This window comes from Scomber scombrus, chromosome 22, assembly GCF_963691925.1.
Source record: "Scomber scombrus chromosome 22, fScoSco1.1, whole genome shotgun sequence".
NCBI lineage: Eukaryota > Metazoa > Chordata > Actinopteri > Scombriformes > Scombridae > Scomber > Scomber scombrus.
In genome coordinates this window covers 13,233,059-13,256,222 of record NC_084991.1, presented here as the reverse complement: position 1 = coordinate 13,256,222, position 23,164 = coordinate 13,233,059, and the positions used below count along the sequence as shown (strand labels likewise).

The window sequence follows — 23,164 nt, the reverse complement described above, 5'->3', positions numbered from 1 at the left end:
ACTTTTCCCTTCTTGTACAAACATGAAAGTTTTAGGGTTTTTCCCCTCTAACGCTTTGTGATGATGAGCTGCTCTGATTAATAACCATTAGGCATTGAAAGAATGAATACGACATGACTCATCACAATTATCATTTTCATCGTATCCTGAACTCAAAACTTTAACTAACCATTTAATCTGACACTTTAAACCCTTTCAATGCTTCAACTTTAACTTTAATATACATTTTTAACACATTTCAACCTATTTAGAGTCATTTTCACTTAGCACACTCAGAACATTTGAGCCTTTTCTGGTTCTCTCTGTTCTTCTGGACATACTTCTTTAGCACCTAATATAACAAAATGTGAAGCCTCTTAAGAGTACATGTGCTTCTATTTTTAAGTCCACTGTAGTTTACTGGAAGGCTCAAGTGGGTGACGCTGTTAACACATGTAACAAGTGTTACGTTGTGGGTTTTAAGCCAAGACACAGTTAATATAACTGTTCTGACACACATTATGCAGCAAAATCTCTCAAATTTGGAAAATCTATGACAAAAGTTGCAGTTTTTAAGCACTTTCAAACTCATACGCTGTCACAGAACCTGTATTTTTCTTCACTTTCTCTTTTTTTTTTTTATAGCTTTATACATTTCTTTACAACGTTTTTCTTTTCTAGTTCGCCTTGGAAACACACTTCCTCTTGAGTTATTTAGAAAAGCGCTTTCAACCTCTTTATTATAGTTGTTATAAAATCCCTTTTCCGCATCATAGCTTTGAATATATATGGAAGACAGTTAGCGCCACAGAGGCTGCTCAGGATTTTTAAATACATAATTGACTTACGAGACCAAATCAAAAAAATCCTCTAATGGCTTCGGACTCCAGAAGTCCAGCCCCAATCAAATAAACAACTATGGACTGTCAACATGGGAGAGGCAGTTTTTTTTTTCTTTGTGTGATGCTACCATGAACAGCGAAACGTCTCTGTGGCACTAACGCTCTCTGTATGACTGTTTAATAATAGAGTATTTTCCTGTGAGACTATTTTATTTCCTTACTGCTGCTGCTGGACCTTTGCAAGTGCACACATGAGCACACACACACACACACACACACCTCAAGTGTGCAGAAATAGATAAACTATTTTTACAGATCCTGCTTAGATTAGTCATGAAAACATTTAGAGCCGAACAGTAGCAGCAGAAGCTAAAACATGCAAAAATTCAACCTCCTCACCCTCTTCCCCCCCCCTCTCTCCCCCACCTCTTCCCTCCCACCTCACAGTTTTATTATACTGTAGCACTTTGTATATAAATAATTATCTATTTTTCTTTATTTCCATCCTGAAGCCAGCAGACACATAGAGGTGAAAGCCTGACTTTCACATAACAATAAGTGCATAATTAACCTTGAGGGAGGAGATCTTCAAAACATCCCCCCTTCTCCCTCCTCCTCCTCCTTCCTCATACTACTATCCTACAGCCAGCCTCCCCCCCTTTCCTCCCTACCCCCCACCAGAGGCCCAGGCTGCACCAGAGCTCACTGGCAAGCAAATATCCAGAATGAAAGAAAGCGAATATGAATATATCTCTCTCTATATATATATGTATATATATATATGTATGAATCTTGATATTCTGCATATTTTGCCAGCTCCTCTTTGTCAAAAAATACAAAATAAACTCAAATAAAAGCCTAGCTCTGTGCTCAAGGCTGGTTTAAAAGCTTTACCTTGGGTAATCAATGTTATAATTAAAGAAGAAAAATCAGCGCTGTGTTTTTAGCCGCGATCGCAGCGGTGCAACAGATTCTAATCAGAGTTAATAGGAGCAAATTACGCCTGATTCCCCCTCTGTCTTATCCAGTCATTATGCGCTGGCATGGAGATGAGCAGCACTGAACGCGCAAGGGTAAAAATAATATAAAACATTTTTTTAAAAACCCAAGTCAATTCAAACAATTACCTACTTCCATCTTAACTGACAGGCTTTTCCAAATAGGCCATGAGCATAATGACTGCAGCACGCGGCTGCATGTAAAATGCCACGCGGTGCAATTAGTGTGTTTACTGAGAGACGTTTGGCTGTTGTGTTTGGCTGAATTATTCCCGGACAGTTTTCAGATGCCGTACTGTTTAACAGTTTAACAGTTTAATAGTCCTGTTCATGACGGGGGCTGGAGGATATTACAGGAGGTGCTGCACACTTTAAAAAAAATCAATTTTAATACTTTTTAAGACCTCGGCAGAGAAAATGTAATAATCTTTTCGCATTAAGGCTGAGGTTCATGTTTGAAATCAATTTGATGATATTAGTAGGGATTTATGTTTAACAATCATATGTAAAAATCACAAAATAATCAAATTAATAGCAAATGCAATGAACTGTGTCCAACTGTTATGCTTTAAAATACATTAAAATGTGTCTTGGATTTTTAATTTGAACTATAATTTGCTTTAAATTGTTAATTTTGACAACACCTCTATAAAACGATGAGGTTGTTCTGCTAATTCTTGCAAACACAGTCTCGGGCTGTGGTTAATTCTCCCCATTAAGACACATACACGTTACAGTATGTTTACTTTTCATCCACTTAAACAGTCCATTAAATATGTAAACTTCAGCTAAGCCATCACTCCTCTTCTTCGTGTCACATGTTGCTGCTCCGCACTACAAATATTATTATTCAGATTCCAACAACTGTCAGAAATAACAGAAGAGTCTCCTTTAAACCACAGCCCCCCCCGCCCCTCCTACCCCATTACCCTGAGGCCAAATGTCCTTAGCTGAGCATCATCTGTACTGTTTTGTGTACTAATTTAATCCTGTTTACCTCAGCCAGAGCAGGTGGCGGCTTGTGGAGAACCAAAATCGAAGAATTACCAGAAAAAGACAAGAGCGAGCTGAACTGGAGTGACCGAACACCAAACCATAAATTAGTGAAATCCTGTGGGAACACATTTCTCACACAACAAGGGCATCACCTCACAATTTAAAACCCTACATGTAATGAAAAACAAGACTTTTCAAGACATTTTATCACCTTAAATTCTGTAAATCCCACTTAAGACGTTTTAACAATAGGCAGGAACCCTCTATTAGAGCAATTAGTGTAAATATGAATTAACTTAGTGATGTGTTAGCAGTAATGATCTGTTTATGACTCATCCACAACAGGACGAAAACATCAGATAATACTATAAATCCAGTCCTCCTCAACTTATACTTCAGTTTTCAGAGTAAAATTCAAAATCCTCCTTTTGGTATACAGAGCACTCGCTGCTCTTTTTACACAGTTCGTCTCAGACAGAAACAGCTGATGCATTAGTTGCAATGAGGAGTTATCTCTCTATAACTTCCTCATTTTACTACATATACCACAATAAAGGAAGCAGCTGGCTGGAGGAAGATCACCAGGGAGATGGAAGTTTCTGGGCAAGTTGCTGTGGGATATTTTGTCATTTCATAATATAAATTGAGTTTTCTGTTTAAAAAGTACAAACATAGAGCAGCAAGTCCTCTCCCATCTTTTACTTGAGTGGTTACCTGCATGGGTCAATAATGTTTTTTTGTGTCCATGTGGTTTAGTTTAAATTTAAAGGGGTTAAAATGTGAAAATAAAGGTATGAATAACTTGCACACATTCTTTTTTTTTGTGGACCCAGCATCAAATTTCTGTTTATAATCCATTTTGGGAGAATATATTAGAGGATTATGGCAAAAATGTCTAAGTGGTGTAACCATAAACACTTTGTACCAAATAATTCAACTTGCTTTAAAAACACTAAATTCTCAATAAAACACCATATCAACTACTTTGGCATGATCTTACATCATAACTTTTTATATTAAATAAAGGTAATGGAATACAATTGTTCTAAATATTACATTTAATATGGGGAATTGTGTAAATCAGGTTTGTACAAGTTCACTTAAATACACTGTAGGTGGATAAAATATTTAATATCATTCTTTTGTGGTTACACCATTTGACATTTTCAGGAGCATTCAGTCTTACTTTTGTAAGATGTTAAAATGTCCATTTTAACAAACCTGATGCTGCTTCTAAAACTATTTTTTAAAGATATTTTTGAATTGCTCATCTTGTCAACCCTTATTTGTCTCATAAACAGTCTGATCTCGACTCGAGTGCACAGCTGATATAGGTGCGTGGTTTGTTTACATGACGTAACGGAGGTGTGTATTTAACAGATTCAGTGTGGACAGACAGCGTTTGATGTTACGTCACACAACATGATAGTCAGACGCTCGCTTGTTGTGTGTAAAGAATGAAATAGTTTACCTGCTGAAGTCAGACTTGCTCCAACACTGTTCTTCCAAAAAAACAAACCAAAGACTTTTACTTAAATTAACAGTGTTTTTATTTGCATTTGTAATTTTGCCTTTTTTTTTTTTTTTTTTTACGTGAAGCACTCTGAACTGCTTCTTGTGTGAGATGGTGCTACACAAATTAATTTGAATTGAATTTGAATTGAATGAATGAGCCTCATGGGAACGGAGCAGTAAAAGATGAGTGTGCTACTGTGAGCATTGTTAATATGATTCTGTCCTTCCATTGATGAAACACCTACTCCAGTAAGATAATGTGTATTAAAATGAAGCCCAATCACACAAAAGGGTACAAACACACACACACACACATACATACATATATATATATACACTGTTTTATAGTGTATACAAACACATTTGCATTGTGGCGCTATGCAAATATAGAAACTACAGCTTTGCTTAAAACTTGTGTGACCATAGAAAGGTTTGTGCCTTTTCCTTCATTTAATGAGACGACTTAGGGAGCGTCCACAGCGGGCAGAATGAACACATCTTTGTGTGAAGCGATCAGCTCTCAGGTGTGATTTTAACCATTTGAACTCAAAGCTGTTTGCAGGTTTATGGCACAGTAATTACCATATTCATCCAAATATATGACAATATTTTGTTCCTCCCACATCCAAGGACTAGATCATTTCTATATTTTTTGAAATCATGGAGAGTACCGCTCATTATGGGTTGTTTTTAGCGTTAATGTTGCATAGTAAAGTCCCATTTTTAGTGAGTGTTATAGCATCAATTAGACGTAAAAGTGTTTCATCAGCTCAGTTTAACCTGAAGTGTCTTGTGAAACGTCGATCAAGAAAGAAGGTCTGACTGTTTAATTTCTATCTACACACCAGAAAAAAGATGTGTTTTTGAAGTAGGAATAAGAAAATTGACGATTATGCTAAGCTAATCAACAATAATTTGCCATTTATTCACCCACAGTGAAGAAGAAACTATCCTATTTGCGAGCTTCAGGAAGGGAAAGGTGGTAGATATCTGTCTTTAACTCTAAAGAAGTTATCAAAGTAGACATTTAAATGAAGCCGTCTGCCGTTTTCATTTTTGTGGCTGTGTTTCTTCTTTTTTTCCTCTTCCAATGAAATGCCACGCTACCACAACCATCTGTTTTGTCTCTGATATGACAGCGTTTCTACAAAAAGGTCTGTTTTTCCCACGCACACACTACAACAACAAGCCTGCCTTTTTTCTCAGATTTACAAGTTCATTTATTAATTTAGCCCTTTGAGTGTGGACATCGTCTCAGTTTGAACTTCTGAACTGCCGCTGCTGCTGCTGCTGCTGCTGCTGCTGCTGCCGACTCCAGGGATCAAAAGCGTCACACCCAAAGCAACGCAGCCCCCTTGTATTTTTCTCAACACCATGCTATTGTAAACCTTAGTTACACCTCATTCTTAAAACACCACACACACACAGAGCAGAAGACAGGTCTATCTCTGAGCGTCATCTCCAGCAGGCTCTGGCAGGAAGCAGTGTGGTGAATTCATTATGCAAATGATCTGTTGTCGGGATCTGTACAGCGAGCAGCTACCTCACCACATGACCAAACTTGTGATGTAGCCTTTAAAAAAAATGCAAAAAAGCTCTTTAGATGAATGGATGGATGTATCCAACATACATGCAGGCACACTTTTACATGCACATGCACAAGAAGAGCAGAAACTCCGCTCTGTATGAACCAGATTTCTCCCTCCTCACGTCTGACCTCGAGGTTTCATATACAGTCAAAATACCATAAATATGTAAAGTAGGTTGGATTATATTTTCACTCGGTGACTTACATTTTTTTGCTCATCTGTCAGAGGCTTATGGAGAAAAAGATTTACCTGCCAAAGTCTGCCTTTAATCACCAAAACAGTCTCTTTAAAGTTGTCAAGCATCTATCACGAACCTAATTTGATCTACAACCTGCACGTTAAAGGAAGGGTTAACAATCATAGTCAGGAGCCCAAACGATCATTGAAACATGTTTTTCTTGCTGTAATCATTCCTCCTGTTCATACTGACCATTAGAAGATCCCTTCATAATGTTTTTACAATGGAAGTGATGGAGAACATAATCCACAGTCCTCCTTCTGTGCAAAAGAAAATTATTTAAAAGTTTAATCTGAAGCTAATATGAAGCTTCAGTCGTCCAAATGAGTCAAATCAAGTCTTCTATGTTTCAACGTTACAGTGTTTTTAGTGGCAAAGTCCCTCTTTTTGTTACTATACTTCTACCACAGCTCAACAGGGAAACTTGTGTCCTCCATCATTTACATTGAAAGCACATTTAAAGATCTTTAAATAGTCAGTATGAACAGGAGGAATGATTACAGCGAGGAAAAACCTCTTTCACTTTTGTTTTAAGGCACACCGGAAAAATTGTGAACTTGTCCTTTAATAATTTAGCATCCACACATGAATAAAATGTAACTGTCAATTAGCTGCAGAAGAAGCATGAAGTAATTACGAGTGAGATGGAAAGATCAACAAAGTTTGTCCTGTCTTTAAACTGTCTTTTAAATGTGACTTTTTCCATTTGTAAAAAATTAACAAATTACGCAACAGAGCAAGTCGCAGCGCTCTTCTTACAAGCGGGGTCGCTGATTAACGAGAGCGCTGATTCGATGAGCACAAAGGCTCCGCTGAACGCATGAGTTAGCTGAGGAGCATTCGAAGTGGAGGAGCTGAGAGGGAGACTGTGTGTGTGTGTGTGTGTTTCATGAGTGAGGCAACTGCGAGTGAGCGAGTTTGACGAGGGATTTAGGTGTGTTTGTTGTGTGACTTGCCGAATTAAGTAAGACCTTTTCAATTCAGAATGTATTCAGGTTTCGCCCATCTCCAAAACTGGGTTGAAAAGGAAAAGGAGAGAAAAAAAGGCAAGATGACTGTAACTGAAAAAGGAAGGGACGACTGCAAAGTTGTCAGAAAACTTTTGGAGGCGAGACATTTGCTTCTGCTTTGTGTAGAGCAGCGTTAACAATCAGTCAACAGTGATCGGCTGCCTGCTGTGGCTGACTCATAATGAAAGTCCTCTGCATGAAGATGTCAAGGTGAAAAGAAAAAAAGAAAAGAAAAAAAAATCACAGTCTCCTTTTTAAATCTCATTGAAACTCGAGCTGAAGTTTCAAGTGAAGACCTTATCTTAATTATAATGATCTGAAATGTTTTATTATTATTCAAAATTAACTTTTTGCTAGTGAATGCTCAATTATTTTCAATTTTTACCAGCGAGTCAACAGACTAACATTGTTTTTTTTGGCTTGTGTGTGAAGTACACAACATGTGGCTGCTGACTGTTTCTAATTTGAGCTCTGCGTTAACATTTCTGGTATTTTATTTAATGTTTTTAATAAGAAAATGTGCCAAATAAAAGTTAATATGCTATTATCATCATTTCTGATATTTGATTGTTCATTTAAGTCATATTTAAAAAATAATGATGCTAATATTTTTGCAAGTGTAAATTAATGAAATGAGCCAAACCTCATTTTTCTCACTAGTGGTATCAAGGCACACAGATGATTTGTGTTTTATTCACACTCACAGTTGGAGGTTTTCTGCCTCCAGCTCGACAAAATGAAAGTGAATAGACAAAAAAATTCAACACTAACATCTCTTTGCAGAAGCAGTGTCTCTGTTAGAGCTCAGTGTGAACGCTTTACAAAGGGACTATCTGTTAAATTTGGGTGAAAGAACCCTTTAAAAAAACAGCAATGACGCTGCACTTTGAGACTCAGCTTTCAATTCAGAGCTTCAATGCATAATCTTATTCAAATGTCTTTAACTTTAGGCATCCAAAATGTTAAAATGCTTTGGCTGCTTCTACATTAAATACATTTATCGATATTTATGACCTTTAATATTCATTTTAATATATGATTTATAGGCTGTAATCGAAAACAGGACAACACCCTACATTCTTACCCACACCCACCAAACTAACATTCATAGTAGAAAACTAATACTGTATACATGATACACAATCGGAAAAATCATTCAAGGAAAGCAGGAGAGGAAGCAGTCCTAAATAACAAGTCATCATGTTATCCTACACACCTATTTTTTTCCATTTCATTTACCAAAATATGCTTTTTTATCTGTGTAACTTCTTTACAAATTACCTTACGTAACATTTTATAGAAGAAACTATCAATTGATGTATTAATTAGTAATAAAAAAATAGTGTTAATTGTTGTTAAAGTCATTTCAGACTGGATATAACATTAGTTGTTGTATGAAAATGCCTAAAAAAAAGTTCCTGGCCAGTCTGGTGACACATGTTGATTTTATCTGCTGAAGACAATTTTTACACTCAGCAGTTTTATAAAAATGTTATTTCTGACCCGTCTTTGCTCAACTTGTGCATGTTGTTTTTTTTGGTCTTTCTGATGCAGGATAAAGTTTGTTTGCTGCACATGAGAGGAGGAGGCTTGTTGTTTATCAAAGCATCACATTTCTCACTGAGTCGCTGCGAGTTATCATACAAACACAGCTTGTTCTTATAGTGGAGCAGGCACAAACAGCAGCGTGTGTGTGTGTGTGTGTGTGTGTGTGTGTGTGTGTGTGTGTGTGTGTGTGTGTGTGTGTGTGTGTGTTATCAAACTGCTAAGAGACACACTCACTCTGCACTCAGCTAGAAAAAAGGAGTCACATGCAAGAAGAAGCAAGGCAATGGCAAACTGAGCTGAGAGGTCACTTCCTGTAAAAGAGGTGAAGAGCAGCAGGAGGAGGAGGAGGAGGAGGAAGCACACTGTACATGCAGCTCTGAGGGCTAACGTTGGCACAGTGTTGATTTTATGTTAGCAACTAAGTGAGAAAGGGCAGTTAGTCAGAAGCACTGTTCAGCTGCTTACCTTTTCTTAGGTAAACGTTATCTGAGAAACAAAAAACAAACAAAAAGAGAACAAATAAAACAGGTAACCGTGACACAGGTGTAAGCACTCAACAATACACACTCTCTCTCTCTCTCTCTCTCTCTCTCTCTCTCTCTACTCTCTGCTCTCATATTAGAGATGACTAAGCAACACACTCACACCAAAACGATGTGCATAACATGATGCAAAGCCTTGAAATGAAGCAACAAAGTACTAATTTTCCCAACACATTGACAGTGTCTTGCAGAAGCCTATAGGCAATATAAAGCTGCCTTCAGTTACACTACACTCTGGTTTGCATCATTAAACTTGCAGCCATGTCAGCTGTCCATCATAGTTAAAGAGAGGAGAGAAAAATGAGCTTTAGGGGAGATGGTTAACAGGAGCTAACTTTAGTGTTAAAGCAGTGGAAAAATCAACCCTTTCTGATGTGCGTACTCTGTTCTGATTGGTCAGCTCCCAGAGGCTACGTAATCAAACAGTAGTAGTAGGATTTCACTTCTTTCTCACTTCTCAAATACATCTGTACATGTTTGAGCCTGTATTAAATCTGAAGTATGGGACTGGACAACACGAACAACACATGGAGCAACCTTAGCAACACATACTACTGAATGAATGACCGTTTTTTGGACATGTGCGACCAATCTGATGTCATTACGAAGAGGAGGTAGAGATAACTTTAAAAATTAAAGAGTGTTGAGAGCAGACTGGAGCCCTGGGTTTTAACTATGTTCACCTCAAGTTTTAGAGTTTTGACTATATTTAACATAAACATCCAACATTGTAGTATTATTCATAAAAAATCATGTTATGTCCCCTTTAAAAATGTGTTGACAGTGACCTTTGCAGTTTGGCAACATTGACAAATTATTACTCCATATAGCTTTTCTGACAGTAGATGTAACAGAGACATTATGATCATTTGCAGGGCAGAGAGTTACAGTTTGGAGAGTTCAAACCAGATTTAGAATAATAAATAAACAAAGACACACTAAGTAACGCCACAGCTCATCTCAGCTGACTCTCACATCTGGACAATTTTAATATTTCTGACCAAATCCTTTCTGAAGGCTTGTCCTATAACAAAAAGAGCCAAAGAAAAAGTCCCTCCACTGAAGTACTAAAAGCAAATTTCACCATAATTTCACGGCACTATCACAGCTATCACATTAGTTACAAATAATTTAGTATCGGCTTTAGACAATAAGGAACACTGTGCTACCCTTTTTCAACATCTGTTAAAAACATTTGATACAGTTTATCAGCCCTCTGCTCTTACAAAGGTTCAGTATTAATGGATAGATGGATGGAAATGTTGGGATATGTTTCAGAGATTTGAGTGTGTGAAGTCGGGGATTGTCTAATCTGAGTCTTTGCCAGCAACAAAAGGTCTTCCTCAAGGTTTAAATCTGGGTCTTGTCCTCTTTACTTTTATATTAATGATACAGTCTTCCCTTTGAGTGGTTGTAAAGTGCATCTTTATGCTGATGACACCACTGTGTATTGTATAGCCTTTGAGAATCTGCAACTTTCCTTTAATGCTCTTTAATGCACATAAAGCTAAATCTGTGTTGTGTACAAGAGCCAGAGATTATAGATGGATTATATAGATTATAATAGAATGCATATATCCATTGGGAACCGATCAACCATTGAGAGAGTTACTGAACATAATTATCTTGGCATCTGGGCTTAATATGAAATGTACATTTAATCACTATACAGCAAAATGCGTCAAAAAAATTAGCTTCTTTTGCAGAAACAGAACCGGCTTCTCTGGGATTGGTAGAAAGAGGATTGCTGAAGCGGTTTTCCAATCAGTTTAGATTATGAGGATGTGATGTTTTTTTCCTTCCCGTCTTAAACTTCTAGAAATAGACTGCGCTCAGATTTATTACTGGTGATAGCTACAGTATTCACCATTGTATCCTGTATGATAAGGTAGGTGGGTTTTCTCTAGCGGAGAGGCGTAATAAACATGAGACATTTGTTTATCTATAAAGCTCCTCCGAGCGCAGTCTGGATATGGAAAGTCAGCCTTTTTTATTTAAAAGCTCCAAATTCTTGGAATGATCTATGGATAATTTAAAAAACCATGATCACAAATCTTCAATGTGTAACTGGTTTAACTGATTTTTCTTTACTCTCATCTCTATTTATTTTTAACTTGCCTGTAACAGGAGATAATTGTAAATGAAGGCAGCCTCAATGGTTCTTCAAGATTAAATAAAAAAGGTTTGAAAATTAATTTATTGTTTCCCCAGCTTGATAGATAATCCACTGAGATATGAACAACTTGTGAATACACACACCATTATTAACCGAGCGCTGCTACAAAAAGGCAAAAAAGAGGAAGTCGTTGAAAAGACTGTCGCTGAGTGAAAAGGACAAGTGGAGTTAGTGTGAGGACGAGGACACCCGAGTCAGGTGGAAACGTATCCAGGTCGTCTCCACAACAACGGAGGTGCACACTATCCATCAGCGGGGGGGTTGGGGAGGGGAGAAAAATAAATGGTCTGAGCAAGGTTTGGGGAGGGTGAGTCATCTATCTGCTGCAGGTTGAAGAGTTCTTTGCTCTTAAAAAGCTTTGACAAAAAAAAGTTGTGATGATTTGATAGTGCCAGCAAAAGAAAGAAAAAAAAGAAAGAATGGCTGCCGGAGAAGTTAAAAGGATGACGCTCTGTTTGGGAAAGGTTGAGATCAGGTGTAAAAAAAAAGACGCTCTTAAAAAGAGAGTAAGAGATGGTTGTTTTTTTTTTTTGTTTTTTTAAAGGTGACAACCCCCCCAACCCCCCCGCTGTCTTGCAAAGCCGAGGCTGTGTGACTCTTGAGCGCAATGGCAAGGGTCTGATGTGTCAGTGAGATAAATGACAGTTGAGCCGCCTTGACAATGAAAGCCCTTTGGGGAAAACCTGTCTTTCCACTCCGTTTATTTAAAGCATTCTTTGAGAAGGTAAAGATGGGAGGGTTATGTGTGTGTGTGTGTGTGTGTGTGTGTGTGTGTGTGTGTGTGTGTGTGTGTGTGTGTGTGTGTGTGTGTGTGTGTGACGCTGCTAAATGAATGAAGTGGCTGACCTTTTGTGCTGATGGAAAGTGTCTTCAGTCTTTTTGATCGCTTTTCTATATATTCTGGATGGAACGCTTTGACACAAAACGGCTGCGTGACATTGACAAAGTGTGCTAACGCTGTATGCACAATCACAGGAAATTATACATAATAATTAGTCACTGCATTGAATCACAACATCACATAAAACGAGAACTCGTCACTTTGTATTTTACGCCGATTTTTACCCAAATTACCACTTAAATGCCCTCTACACCTCTTCTGGTGTCTTTCTGATAATATTTTTGATAGTGTCCCAAAGTATTTTTTTCCATGTGGATCTTTTATATTGGATATGTTTGGACAGGATTTAAGAAACCTCTCTACATCTCCAGTATTCGGGTCGGACTCAAAACTCAAAACATGATCCAGCAGCTATAACAAAGCTCTGTACCTTCAAATTACAGAACAAAATGTATTTGTTCTGTATTAAATTAGGTCCTTTGATCATTAAACAACATTATTTAGTTACTGTCCCATGACTGTATTATAAAAATAATGTAGATTTATAGCTCGGCATGATCCTGAAAAAGGAACTTGATGATAGGACAGTAACAGTAAAAGATTAGTTTTAAATTGGATTAGATTTAAGAACAACAATAGCTGCTTTTCTTATGCTGGTTTCATTCTTATCATGACTGTCTGATATCTGATTTTGCTTATACTTATCTAACTTTGACTCGTCTGTATGTGTGTGTGTGTGTGTGTGTGTGTGTGTGTGTGTGTGTGTGTGTATGTGTGTGTGTGTGTGTGTGTGTGTGTGTGTAGAAGAGGCCATGTTCAGGTGCATGTGTGTGTGTCAAAGTGTTTCTTCCTACCTTCGGGGGGCATCAGGGTCTTGTTGTTCTGGGCGCACCAGCCCACCGGGTGCAGCTCGGCTGTCATGACATCACACCAGAAGTCGGCCTTGCGGTCTTCGCCGTAGCCGCTGAAGCGCAGCAGTAGCAGCTGGCCACATGTGGTGATGATGGTGGCCACCCAAAACGTGTCCGGGCTGTTCTTATTGGCCACTTCCAGCTTCATACCGGGCTGGAAGCTGCTCTGCAGGCTGATCTCCACCTGCGAAGGACATAACAATACATTAAAGGAATATTCTGTTTTTTTCACATCCTTATTTTCATAGTTACAGCACCTTCTTATCAGTTATGATGATAACATTTTATTTAACTAGGTATTGTTTAAACCAGTTTATTATCTAAACCACTTTTCTATGCAGCAAAAGATTCAGTTTCAATCTCTCGCCGCATAGAAAAACTGTAAATAGAGGAGGTCAGAGGCGAACTAGGAAGTGAGATTGCAAATTCAGACGCTGATGTTTACAGACAGTTTTGGATGACAAGTTTAATGTTTGACTTGTCTAACAGGTTGATAACACTTTGGCATTACTTTACAGCCTCGTGTTTTCTTGCTGTGCAGGAATCCTTTATCTCCCAGGTTGCAAGTAAAATGTGATCATAACCAAAACTTTTAAAATTTGACCCCAAAAGAGCCCTTACCTATAAGAATGTCACAATGTTTTTTGGCCCAAATACCCTGATATAATTTGATTTGAGGATGGTGTGCTTTCAAAATGCATTTATACACCAGAAAACACATGTAAGGTTTAACTTTAACTGAACTAAAATAGTCAAATAATCTTTTATTTTTTTATTAATCACATTACACAACAATCTGATGAAACCTTTGGTGAATAAAATTGCTCTGTTCACACCTCATCAGTATGCGCTCTGTAAAAAGCAGGCAAGACAAGATGCAGAGTCTCCATTTCCTGTTCACAAATCAGGCATGCTTTGGTTCATATGCAAACTCTCTCCTCTCTGTTATCCTTCCACAACCCAAATAAAAACCTTGTCAGATAAAAGCGAGAGAAAAGGGAGGACAGACAAAAAGAGGCGGAACAGAAACTGAAATAACTTGAAGTCATACGTAGCTTATTGTGGTTACTCTCAGCAACATTCATATAGTGGCCACACACTGTACATTTGGTGCACTGCTTGAATGGCTGAAACGGAGCGTCATGTCCACAGTGGCACGATCGCAAATATCAAGCGCGTTTGATTTGATGGGATTCTCTCCACAGACATCGTGATAACAAGTCGCTGTCGGGCTTTTATTCTGGCGAGCGCCTCTGGAATGTATCGGTGAGTGGGAGACACCTCTATAACTGTGAGTTAAGTTAAATTGCACTATCAATTTTGGTTTGAATGTTTGCTGATTTTCTCTGTTTTAACATTACTGCGACTTTTATTTATAAAGCACAGTTGGAAAAACAAACACAATAAAGAGAAATCAGATTGATGATGATAAGAATTACTATAACATTAATAATAAAAGTACTCATCATTTAGAAAAGCACAAACCTATGGAGGCTTCAGTTGAAATACCTGAGCTTGTTTTTATTAATTCATTTATTTGTAAGCTTAATATCTTTTGGTTTTGCAATGCTAGTTGGACAAAATAAGAAATTCAGAAATTTTACCGTCAGTTTTGGAAAAATATGATGGACATTTATCTCTATTTTTTATTCTGTGCCAAAAAATAATCCAGACTTAAGTAAATAATTTAAGTCATTGTTAGTTGCAGCACCAACCAAAATGTCACACGATATCTGGTATCTTATGCCAATATTGACAACTGAATCTGCTGCCAGGTGATTAAATTTTACAAGCAAGGATTTTTTCCCCCCTTCAATTTACAACAAGTGTTTGACAGCAACCGGGAAATGCTTCACACTGTTACACACCACAGGTGAGGTTTAGATAATCACCAAGCAGAACTAATAAAGCTGGTGACTATTAAAGAAAAAAAACAACAACCCACAAAGCTCTGCAGTATAAACATAAGCTTTCCAGTTCGTCCCTGTGCAAGAAAAAAAAATAAGGATAAAGTCTGCGAGACAGTGAATGCAGCACAGTATAATGAGTTTCCATCATAGCCCACAGGCTGCCATACAATTCTTGAGAACACTACAAGCCCAACAGGATGTTCACATTCAACACTCGCACACAAACGCACACTCACAAGTGAATGGAAAAAGCCAACATCTTAGAAATAAACACAATACTAACGGCCCCGTGACTTCCTGCTACAACAATGCAAACGTGCTGTATCACTCTGGTTGGCTTATGTAAGAGAGCTACGGGCAGCCTCGGCAGAAAACACTGCATGGGTGTGTGTGTGTGTGTGTTTGTGTGTGTGTGTGTGTGTGTGTGTGTGTGTGTGTGTGTGTGTGTGTGTGTGTACAGGCCCAAGAGAAATCACTGTTTCAATTTGTCCAGGCAGAGAGAGAGAGATAGAGAGAGAGGGGGAGAGAGAGAGAGATGAGGGCTGCACTTTACTGAATCACATTTTTCTGGGGAATTCATGGTCTGTTTCCCAGTGACTCAATCCACTTACCAACAAGGCAATTTAGCTTCCCCAGAGACCTCAGCTGTTCAAATCACCACACAGACAATTTGTCCGACATCGTGGCGCACTCATAAAACCCACATATATATATATATATTCTATTCTTGCCCTTATTACATTCATCGCTCTGAGTGATGTAAGAAACTGAAACACTGACACACTTCTTTAAATCTTAAATTACCAGCAGAAACGTCTCCACCTTTTTTCCACGGCGCGCCCTGCCTAGAAACGGAGAGAGCGGTGAGCCTCATCGGGGCAGACAGCTGCTCCGTCGGTCGGACGCAGTCAGCTGAGGTGGATAAAGACCTCGCATCCAGGATCAACCGCTCTCGTCCATCTGGCCGTCTCCTGTGATGTAACATGCTGATGGCGACAAAGCCTCGCAACTGTTTGGTAACAGTTTATTTGGGACGCCAAAGAGTTGAGCAAAATTATGCTGAGAAATTTAGATTGGGATGAAACATGCCACACAAAACGGCAAGATCCCTCCAACAATATGATATAAACTATATTTGGTTGAGTTGTATTAAACATACTGAAATCCCGACAGCTGGCATGAATAAACGCAGCTATCTGCAGCAATTTAACTCCGTTTCTGAGAAATAATTCTAGGAAAAGGATTAAAGGGCGGGTTCACAATTTCCCAAATCTGTCTTAAGTTAAGATCCCTTAATAATGCACTTACAATGTAAGTGATGGAGGGACAAAATCCACAGTTCTCCTTCTGTGCAAAAATGTATTTAAAAGTTTTATCTGAAGCTAATATGAAGGTTCAGCCGTCCAAATGAGTCAAATTAAGTTGATATTTTTCTATGTTAAAGTCTTTTTAGAGCCAAAGTCCCTCTTTTTGCTCAACAGGGAAACACAAAGAGGGAATTTGAAGCTAAAAAGACTGTAAATGTGGCAGATATCCACTTCATATGACTAACTCAGACTGCTGAAGCTGAATATAAGCTTCACATCAACTTTTAAATTATGTGGATTTTGTCCTGCATCACTTTACATTGAAAGCACATTTGAAGGAGATTTTTTAACAGTCGATATAAACAGGAGGAATGATTACAAAGAGGAAAAACTCTTTCACTGTTCATATGGACGCCTGACTGTTATTTTAAGACACACTTCAAAAACTGTGAACCTTTCCTTTAAGCTTTACATAAAGAAGCCACAGTCCACTCCAACAACTCCAAACAACTCTTCAAGACACTCAAGCTGTGAGTAACTCATTGATTTGTAGCAGTTTTAGTTGCCTAAACTTAATTAAACCTTAACCACAGCTGTGGCAGATCAGAAAAACAGTCACATGAATTGTTTTTGTAATGGTCATGTGTATCAGTTTGTCAGGCGCTGACAACAACAACAAGAACAAAATCCTCCAGCTGATACGGCTGCAAGATACTGCACCAAATCTGCGTTTAGGCACCGAAATAATGATTTGATATATTACAGCATGTCTATACCAGCTGTTTTAGCAAAAGCAGCAGAGATAGATTGATTTACTGCCCACATGAAGAGACTTGTTACCATAGTGTATGAAACATGCCTCAAATACTGAAGATACATACATATATGTAACAGTTTCATACAAGGCTCGACTTGGTGTAAATTTGCTGATTATTACCACAATTTCTGAATAAAAAACAACGGATTTCATTCCATAAAAAAAACCCAGAAACTTCAAATGCATCTCTGTTTAATGTTTCAAGCAATAGTACACCAACTTTACCCCAATAAAATATTAATAAAATAACTTAAATAGGAAAATATCTAATTAATCAGCAAACAAACATTCAACACCAACTTTTGGTTCGTTGTGGTTTGGTCGAGACTTAAAAACGATAACAAATCTGTATTTTTATTTTATTTTCAATATGAAAAATGATGTTTAATACATTTTTTTTTTTTACATTTTAATCCAATTTATTTTAATCTGTGCTTTGCTTTTGGAAAGTAAATTCATCATTTTGGCACCAGAGCAGTTTTCCTGAACTTGGCATTTAGCATGAAAAACAACCACATACAGCGGAAAGCTAATTAGCTGATTCAGTATGTTATGTTTTGCTGGGAAAAAAACCCTTTATTCAGTTACTCTGTAACCCTCATGTCTTGTTAACTTACAGCAGCGATCAGTTCAATCGAATCAGACGCTGACGAGGAGCATTTTAACTTAAAAAACAAATGTAAATTTGATTTGTGCTCCCGTGGAGGCGAGATCCCTACAAGGCAGCAGCAGCAGCAGAGAATAAGCAGGTGAGTTTGACATGTTAAACAGGCAGAGCCCAGTTGGTAACGGCGACACGCGGCTCAGCTGACCCCTCAGCTGACCTGGACTACGTCAGTCTGTCTGATCTAACTCAGCAGGCTGCGCTTCACTTCACTTCGGTATCAGATATGAGTTTCATTCCAGCAAATCAGAGCGGATCACAGCTGGCCTGCAGTCACTGCCAAAAAAAGAAAGAAGAAGAAAAAGTACCTTCCCCTTTCCTGCCACCTCCTTTCTCTCTCTGTAATGAATCTCTGCTTTGGGCTGAGTGATTAACAGCCTGTATTTCCTGATCTTGTCGATACCGTTTATCTTTAATACATTTCAAGACAAGTTTTAATTTGTGCCCCATTTCTTTCAAACCCCCATGATTCAGTTTTTCCACAGAATTTAAGCTCTAAAGTGTTTCCTGACTCACATTTCCCGCTGCTGCTGCGTCATATTAAGGCTTAAATGTGTTCATCTCAAAGTTACTGGTGCTGCTCTTCAATAACAACAAGAGATATGAAGATATTCGTCACTATTTTGGACAGCGGATCGGTTTCAAATACTGCAGGTACAAGCAGAAACAGCCACAGTGAGGTGTGAAGAGCCTCTTACTGGATTTTCTGCCAACCAGCAAACCTCCAACACGTCATCCAGGTAAACAACTTCTTCTACTTCGTCATGCTGTGTGTTGTAAAAACATTCGACTACTGAAAACCAGCATGAAAAAACCCTTTATCTCGTTCCCCTGTGCCACAGAGCTCCATTATTGCCCACAAACTATTAAAAACATGTCAGTGAGCCACGCCGTTGCTCTGGGTGACATGTTCCTTCATTACCATGTACACACACACACACACACACACACACACACACACACACATACATACACACATACACACATACACACACACACACACACACACACACACACACACACACACACACACACACACACACACACACACACACACACACACACTAGTTTATTTTAAGTCAATTCCACATACACTGTACTCACTAGAGCACCAAATGTGCTGTAATAATCCGCTGCTGTAAATAGTCCTCCAACAAATGCAGCTTTTACTCCGGTTTCAGTTGCATTTCCTAAAAACCTGCGGTGCCCAGCTGTTTTAGGAAATCATGGAGCCTTTTTTAAAATAATGAAACTATGCATTTATGAGCGGTTATTAAATGAGAAATAAGAAAAAAGCAAAGTGTGATTCCTAACAACGGCCACATTGTGTGATATATACGAATATCTATTAATGTAGGAAAACATCCGTATAAATGTGATTATGATTTCAACCTTAAGGAAGAAGGATGCTGTAATTAAAATATGTGCCTCAGGTAGTTACGGTTAAATAAACATGAAATGAGAGAGTCTGCAGAGCTTTCAATGAGCGCTGGCTGCCGGCCAAACAGCCGAATACTCATACAAGTCCAACCGGCTACTTAATTATATTCATTTTTGAGTCTAATAAAATAGTTTTAAATTAACAAGTTGTACATTTACGACTTCTAGCCGCTGCTTAAAAACAATGCTAGCTGTCTGTATCAGTCCTCATGCTCTATATGAATGTGTGAGTTGTCTTCAGTGTTTGACAAATATCTGCAAAATAATTGATGACTTCTAATGAAGGGACATCCTCATTAGACGCTACTCCAAGTTTAAGTATTAAAACCTTCACTGAACGCTGCATTTTCCACATACCCCACACACACATTTATAGGCTTAATGAATGCATGATTTAATGAATTATCTTCAATTACACTGTGCTTTTTTTCTACAGCAGAGCCATCTCTAAGACGCATGAAACACTCACTAAAATAGGCGATGTTGTCAAAGTAACAGGCCTGTGTCATATGAGGAAAATGTGGGCTACGCCTCAGCCCTCACACTCATCATGATGATGATGATGATGATGATGATGATGATGATGATGATGAAGATGACTAGAGGTTGAGTTGATTCAGAAGATTCACATAATTTGAGTTTGTTTTGTTATTTTAGGGTTATTGTCAGCATAGGTTTATTTTACACCAAATTCAATATAAAACCAATACATAAGCTGAAAAACATGTTCCGCCTTAAAATAACCTTGTTTATTGTTATTGAATAAGCATTTATGTTTCTAGTAAAATTATACATTAACCATCATTGTGGCATGTATTGATAAACCTTACAGTGACAGTGCCAATAAAAAAATAAAAATACAAAAGTAAAGATAAGTATGAGATAGGCGTGATTGTAAATATTTATAGCTATTTACAGACTGTGTGGGTTAAAACTCACAAGAAGCTTAATTCTCCAGTAAGTCTCTACATGTTTATAATCCTGAAGGCAAACTCATTTAAATATGCAATAATTAATATCTGTGCATGTGATGGAATAGCAGCTGGCTACTTCACATCCATAAGGAAAGCCCTGCAGTTTAGAGCTCACTTGTACCCATTGCATTGTTTGTTTGTTTTTTTATTATTAATGCTTGAGTAATTACCTTCAATTGTATTTTCAAAAAACGGCGAAAAGGTCGTCTGACAACTTGTGCGTCATGAGGGAACAAAGCCAGTGAGATCGCTCTATTGAACTGCATTAACGCGGCGCTGCCAAGGCCCGGCTCTCTCCAATATGTCGTTAAAGGATTTCTGCATAATGGTACTTATCCGCGAGGCTGTATTTAAGGGATCAACGAGGGACGGGGATTAAAGTGTGAGGTGAAGATCATATGCAGTCACTTACATGTCTGAAGGTGGTGTGCGGGGCAGCGTTAGCCCCCGTCTCCTCCATGTACTCCTCCCAGTTGAACTCCGCCTCTTCCCCCATTGAATCTGCATCTGAATAAACAAAATCTTTCTGTCAGTCATTGACAATAAAACGCCTTTGCTGGAGGCCAAAAGTGAATTTCATTGACAATAAGATAGCAATTTGTTACTCAGTCTTAACTTGTAAGTGTAATTGATCTTGCCAAAACATAAAAAGTAGGTAGGTTATCTTATGTCATGCCACTAATGTTTCTCCTGAAGGTGAGAATTGTTCACTTTGCCTGTTTCTATGGATGGATGGATGGATGTGTGTGTGCGTGTGTGTGTGTGTGTGTGTGTGTGTGTGTGTGCCTCTAGAGACTCCTCTCCTCTGTGTGAGCAGTGCGGGACTGAACCTACTCGGTCTAGTGAGAGGGGCCGATAAGAGGCCGATGTTTTGATGGAGGTTTGATTCAAATAGATCATAGGCCCTCTTGCTCCTTCTCATTAATGCTTACATGCACACACACACACACACACACGCACACTTTTTAATAAACAGAGATTAACCCTTAGCACCCAGATGATTTAGCGTGTGCTTGAATCACGACAATTTACAGTCTCTCAGTCTGTTATAAGTAAACATCCATAAATCAGTTGAGAAATGATATTACAAAATGCTCCTTTGCTATAATCTTGCCTTATAATCACCAAATTCAGACTTTTTCCTCAATATCAAATGTAGCTCAGTTGTCTGTACCTCCAGTTTTAAACAGTGTAAACATGAATTGTTACTTTCAAGGTCCAGATTTGCCTAAATGTAAAGAAAAAGCTGTTGTGCCACAAATACAAAACGTATAACACTAAATAGAAATCTCTTTTCATTTTCCACCATCAATGCATCTAAAAGCACATGTGTCCCATTGTGTCATCTGAGGCAATCAAGTGATGCCCGAAGCACAAAATCAATGCATAAAAAAAGGGACAGAAGAAATAGTCCAGGTACAATAGCTGAGATGTGTCGACCCAGAAGCGAATTTAATAACTTTGCGGAGAGTGACGCGTTCACGCTGCGGTGGGAAATAGGAGCGTGGCACTGACATACAATCACATGCATCAAGACAGCGCAGGTGTGTGGGCTTACAAAGAAGAAAACTATGTGTTTGTGCTTTGTGTTTTGAGGTGTTTCATAAGCCACCAGTTACAGCCGATGCTCTCTTTTATCCATTCATATACAGATATTTGCTTATGTGTTCAAATAGATTTGAATGTACAGCGAAAGACTCAACACAGAACATGCGTAGTAGCACTTAAATTTTAAATGATGGCATTTCTGAGCTGTCAAAAAAAGGTTCATCCAGAGTAGGAAAGCAGGTGCTGGACCAAATAATAATATATATAAAAAGCAAGAAAAAAAGCAAGAAGAAGAGTGTGAAGAAGAGCATTGAGCTTGAAAAAGTCACATGCAGTAACCTATTAGCTGCAGTGTGCGGACTTTCTAGCTTTTTATATATTTCTGAGTTGTATAATATATCCTAAAGATAAGAATATGTGGCATAACTATCCTAGATGTGTAAACTTGTAAATAAAGGGGAATTTAATCCAAGCAAAAACAGTCTAATAAACATTCTCCTGCAAACAAGAAATAAATCTAAAAGAGCCAAGAAGAAACCAAATCAGGGTTTACTTCCATTTGTAGGTTAAAAAAATACACAAACAATAAGATAAAATTTCATTTAAAATCATAAAATGAGCTACAAAATTGATTCCAGTCTGTTGATCTACTACAGATGATAACTTTGAACCAATCTGGCCACTTTTTGAAGGTAAAAGATAAAGCTTGTGGGCCTCACCTGTGTTCACCTCTTCTTCTTTCCCATTGGTCGAATAAAGTGACTTCACAGCAGTGGGAGCCAATAGCTGATCCCGGGTACGAGACTGCATCCTGCTCTTCCACTTCCTGGTGAGAGTTTAAACTTTTAGACCTGTGGCAGCATTCAGTTTCTTTCACTGCATCTTTTGCTTTCCTCGAAATCCCTGTTTCAGAGAAAAGAAACAGATTTAATAATAATGGCCCAAATTGCTTTCTAGAAACAAGCCATAAAATTCTCAGAACTTTGCTGCCGTCCAATCTTAACTTTCAATACCACAACAGAGACTTAAACTGGAAATGGTGAAAGCTTTGAGGTGTACTCAGACAAACACTGACTATTTGAGTATTTCCTTGGAAATCATCTAGAAAACAGGAAATGGTGCAGAACGCATTTCCAGTTTCTTAAGAATAAACAAACTAAAAACTAAAAAAAAAAAAGAAGAAGTGGGCGATTATTACGAACAGCAATCGTCACCGGGACTGAATGGACTAAATAGGAAACAGCCTCCACCTCCAGAAACCTTAACTTAATAAACAAAAAGCCTGCACTGACTATCAGCTCATCTCCAGGGGAAGCGCA

The 23,164-nt window shown here is 38.2% G+C and overlaps 1 protein-coding gene across 2 annotated transcripts in view; it reads right to left on the bottom strand.

Moving 5' to 3' along the window:
- Positions 1-23,164, bottom strand: part of sfmbt2 (Scm like with four mbt domains 2) — a 60,714-nt gene that overhangs the window by 30,561 nt on the left and 6,989 nt on the right. The window contains exons 2-5 of one of the 2 annotated variants that reach the window (XM_062443306.1): positions 22,565-22,748; positions 20,710-20,804; positions 13,129-13,369; positions 9,181-9,201 (exon numbers count right to left, since the gene is read on the bottom strand). In XM_062443306.1, the coding sequence (XP_062299290.1) occupies positions 9,181-9,201; positions 13,129-13,369; positions 20,710-20,804; positions 22,565-22,655 (448 nt within the window). In that variant the 5' untranslated portion in view covers positions 22,656-22,748. The remainder of the gene's footprint in view (positions 1-9,180; positions 9,202-13,128; positions 13,370-20,709; positions 20,805-22,564; positions 22,749-23,164) is intronic. The other variant, XM_062443308.1, reaches the window with a different exon arrangement.